Source organism: Hydra vulgaris, chromosome 02 (assembly GCF_038396675.1).
Source record: "Hydra vulgaris chromosome 02, alternate assembly HydraT2T_AEP".
In the NCBI taxonomy this organism is placed as follows: Eukaryota; Metazoa; Cnidaria; class Hydrozoa; order Anthoathecata; family Hydridae; genus Hydra; species Hydra vulgaris.
The window spans coordinates 6,893,945-6,897,580 of record NC_088921.1 but is presented as its reverse complement, the minus strand read 5'-3'; the positions used below and the strand labels follow the sequence as shown (position 1 = coordinate 6,897,580).

The 3,636-nt window shown below is 35.3% G+C and overlaps 1 protein-coding gene across 1 annotated transcript; it reads left to right on the top strand.

Moving 5' to 3' along the window:
- On the top strand, positions 1–3,323 carry LOC136075783 (uncharacterized). The gene is made up of 4 exons (XM_065789220.1): positions 1–361; positions 448–568; positions 622–1,538; positions 1,648–3,323. Exons 1-4 carry the CDS (start codon positions 1–3, stop codon positions 3,321–3,323), a joined length of 3,075 nt encoding a protein of 1,024 aa, XP_065645292.1.
- The last annotated feature ends 313 nt before the right edge of the window (positions 3,324–3,636 follow it).

The window sequence follows — 3,636 nt, the reverse complement described above, 5'->3', positions numbered from 1 at the left end:
ATGGTTATAGATGTATTTTCAAAGTATGGATGGATTATTCCATTGAAGAGTAAAACTGGACTTGACGTTGCACATGCTTTAAATAAAATATTTAATGATAGAAAGTGTGAAAAATTGTGGGTAGATAAAGGCAAAGAATTTTATAATAAGCATGTTAAATCGTTAGGGATAGATATATATTCAACTGAAAATGAAGAAAAAAGTTCTGTAGTTGAACGTTGGAATAGAACCATGAAAGAGAAAATGTTTAAATACTGTTCAGCGAATTCAACAAGAAGATATATTGATATTTTAGATGAATTGGTAAATAATTATAACAACACAAAACATTCTTCAATCAAAATGACACCAGTTGAAGCTAGTGATAAAAAGAATAAAAATATTGTTTGGCTAAACTTGAATGGAAATGTAAGAGAGTTTTTACTATATCAAAAATTCAATACACAGACCCACCAACTTATAAAATAACTGACTACAATGGTGAAGAAATACATGGTACTTTTTATGAACAAGAACTTCAAAAAACAAATCAGGAAATATTTAGAATCGAAATATTTAGAAGTGATTCGTAAACTCAAAAACAAAACATTTGTAAAAAACCATATTATAAATTCATCGAAGAGATAGAGACGGAAGAGGAGGTGGCGTGGCCATTTATATACAAGAAGAGATAACTACATTAGAAACCAATTTTGCACAATTGAACTCAGACTCCATTGAACAAATGTGGCGCGATATTAGGCTTGGCAACAACTCAATTCTTCTCGGATGTATATATCGTCCACACGACCTAAATGACGAAATTCTCAAAAACTGTATAGCATCTATCAAAGCTTCGAAAGCTGCCGCCCAAAGGTTAGAGTGTGATTTCATTATAATCTATGGGGACTTTAATTTTAGCAACACATTTTATGAGTATATTGAGATTGGCGGTGGCGTGGCAACAACAGCGCACGTGCTAAATGAACGACCAGGAGACATGAAATTTCAAGATTGCTTAAACGAATGCCTACTCACACAATTGATCACCTTCAAAACATATCGTAGTAACAGATTTTCAGAGCCGAACAGTACTCTTGACCTAGTAATAACAGACAAACCAGATCTCTTGATAGAAATAAAAGAAGAAGACTCGTTCGGGGACACTCCAATGGGACAATCTCATGCTCTAATCACGGGTCGATTTGTTCTGAACGACAAGATAAAAGTACCACCAATCGTGCAGCGAAAGCGCTATATCTGGAGCAGAGCCGACTACGCTAATTTCTCGCTAAAATTAAGTTCAACAAATTGGAAAAGCTTATTCGAAAACTGCTCAGCTAACGAATGTTACAATCTATTCCTAGAAGTGTACGACGAACTAGCAACAGAACTCATTCCGTCGACTACCTTGCCCTTCAAGAAGAAACACGAACCATGGATAACAGACGAAGTTTTAAAAGCTGTTAGAACAAAACAAGAACTTTGGAATAAATATATTGCACAAAGACAAGCACAAAGAAGCATGCAGAAATGTAACCAAAACTTTGAGATTAGCAGTGTTAAAATATGAAGAGAACCTAGCTAATTTATATAAAAACGACCCTAAAAAGCTACACGCTCATATCAAAAACAAAATCAACTCAAAATATGTATTCAACTCCATAGAAACAATTGATGGAACAATTTCAACAGATCTTCAAATTATTTGCACAACCCTGAACAATTATTTCCAATCAGTATTTGTCAACGAGCCAGACGGACCTGTGCCGGAATTAGAACCCCGAACTGACAATAAATGTATATTAGACGAGAATATCTTTTCAATCAACGATATCCGTGCTCGACTCGCAAACCTAGACGAATCTAAATCTCTTGGTGTTGATAACGTTCACCCTCGTGTACTCAAACACTGCGCAGAAGCTTTCGCATTGCCACTTACATTAGTTTTCAAGAAATCTTTCTCAACCAGCACTATACCAGACCTGTGGAAAAAATCTAATGTCACGCCCATTTTCAAGAAAGGAAGCAAACTAAGAGCATCAAATTATAGACCAGTTTCTCTCACATCCATACCATGCAAAATATTCGAGAGTATATTACATGAAAAAATAATGCTACATTGTAACTTAAACGGTTTAATAAGCATAGCACAACACGGATTTGTTCAAAGAAAAAGCTGTTTGACTAATCTCCTCGAAACTCGCGACTTCCTCACAGAAGCTGCACACAAGAAGTATCCAGTCGATATGATTTACACTGATTTTGCAAAAGCATTTGATAAAGTCCCACATATTCGCCTATTGAGCAAATTGAAAGCATATGGCATCAGCGGGAAAGCACTAATGTGGATAAATGCTTGGCTTAACAATAGACAACAGCGTTTTGTCATTGATACTCACTCAACTGCTAAAATATTCACATCAGATTGGAAAAAAGTTACAAGTGGCGTCCCTCAAGGAAGTGTCCTCGGCCCTCTCCTTTTCGTACTATTTATAAATGATCTGCCGGACAACATTACCAGCCAGTTCAAGCTCTACGCAGATGATAGTAAAATTATGAACATGATAAAATCGAATGAAGATATGCTAGCTTTACAATCAGACATTGATCAAGCCATAAAATGGTCTCACAAATGGTTGATGTTCTTTAATGTGGAAAAATGCAAAACAATGCATGTCGGTCGAGGTAACAGAAATTCTAATCAAGTCTATTCAATGACGAACACAGAAGGCACTCGTCGAAACCTGGAGGAAACTGAAACTGAACGAGATCTAGGTATTCGAATATCAAATGACCTCAAAGTCCGTGCCCAGGTAGAGTCTGCAGTCTCAGTAGCCTATTACAAATTGGGCCTACTAAAAGAAGTGTTCCGAAGCAGAAGCATTTATCTCTGGCGAACGCTTTACATCACATATGTGCGCCCACACCTGGAATTCGCTATTCAAGCATGGTCTCCTCACCTAAAAAAGGATATCAATATGCTTGAAAGAGTTCAGCGCAGAGCGACAAAAGTTTCCTCAATCAAACATCACCCATATGAGCAAAGCTTAAATATATTTAGAGTGACAACACTAGAAGAGAGAAGAGCTAGAGGAGATCTTATTGAACAGTTTAAAATTATAAATAAAATTGATGATGTTAACTTTTTTGTTCCTCAAAGGATCTCTAACAACGTATATTGCAGGAGGAGTCACAATAAACAGCTACACAGACAAATTGTCAGCGATTGCGAAGAGCGACATCACTTTTTTACTAATCGTGTCACACCATCCTGGAATATGCTACCACAGGAAGCAATTGACACTCACTCGGTCAACTTATTCAAAAGTTTCCTATCATGATGGGCATCTTGTCTCGTTGACAATTAGCCCTACACATTAGTTAGTATAGAGATGCCTGGTGTTGCATCTCTTCGTCAATATACTTTATAATCAATGATTGACTAATTTATAGTATTATTGAATTTGTAAAAACATAAAAAAAAAAAAAAATTATTATTGATTCTAAATAAAATCAAATTCAAAATCAAATTCATTAAAAATATGAATTTGTTCTAAAATCTCCATAACATGATGCTTTAAAAAATAAATAAAACTTTACAATTGTTCATTAAAGGTTTTATAGAAAATAACTTTTAAAGTGATGAAACAAATG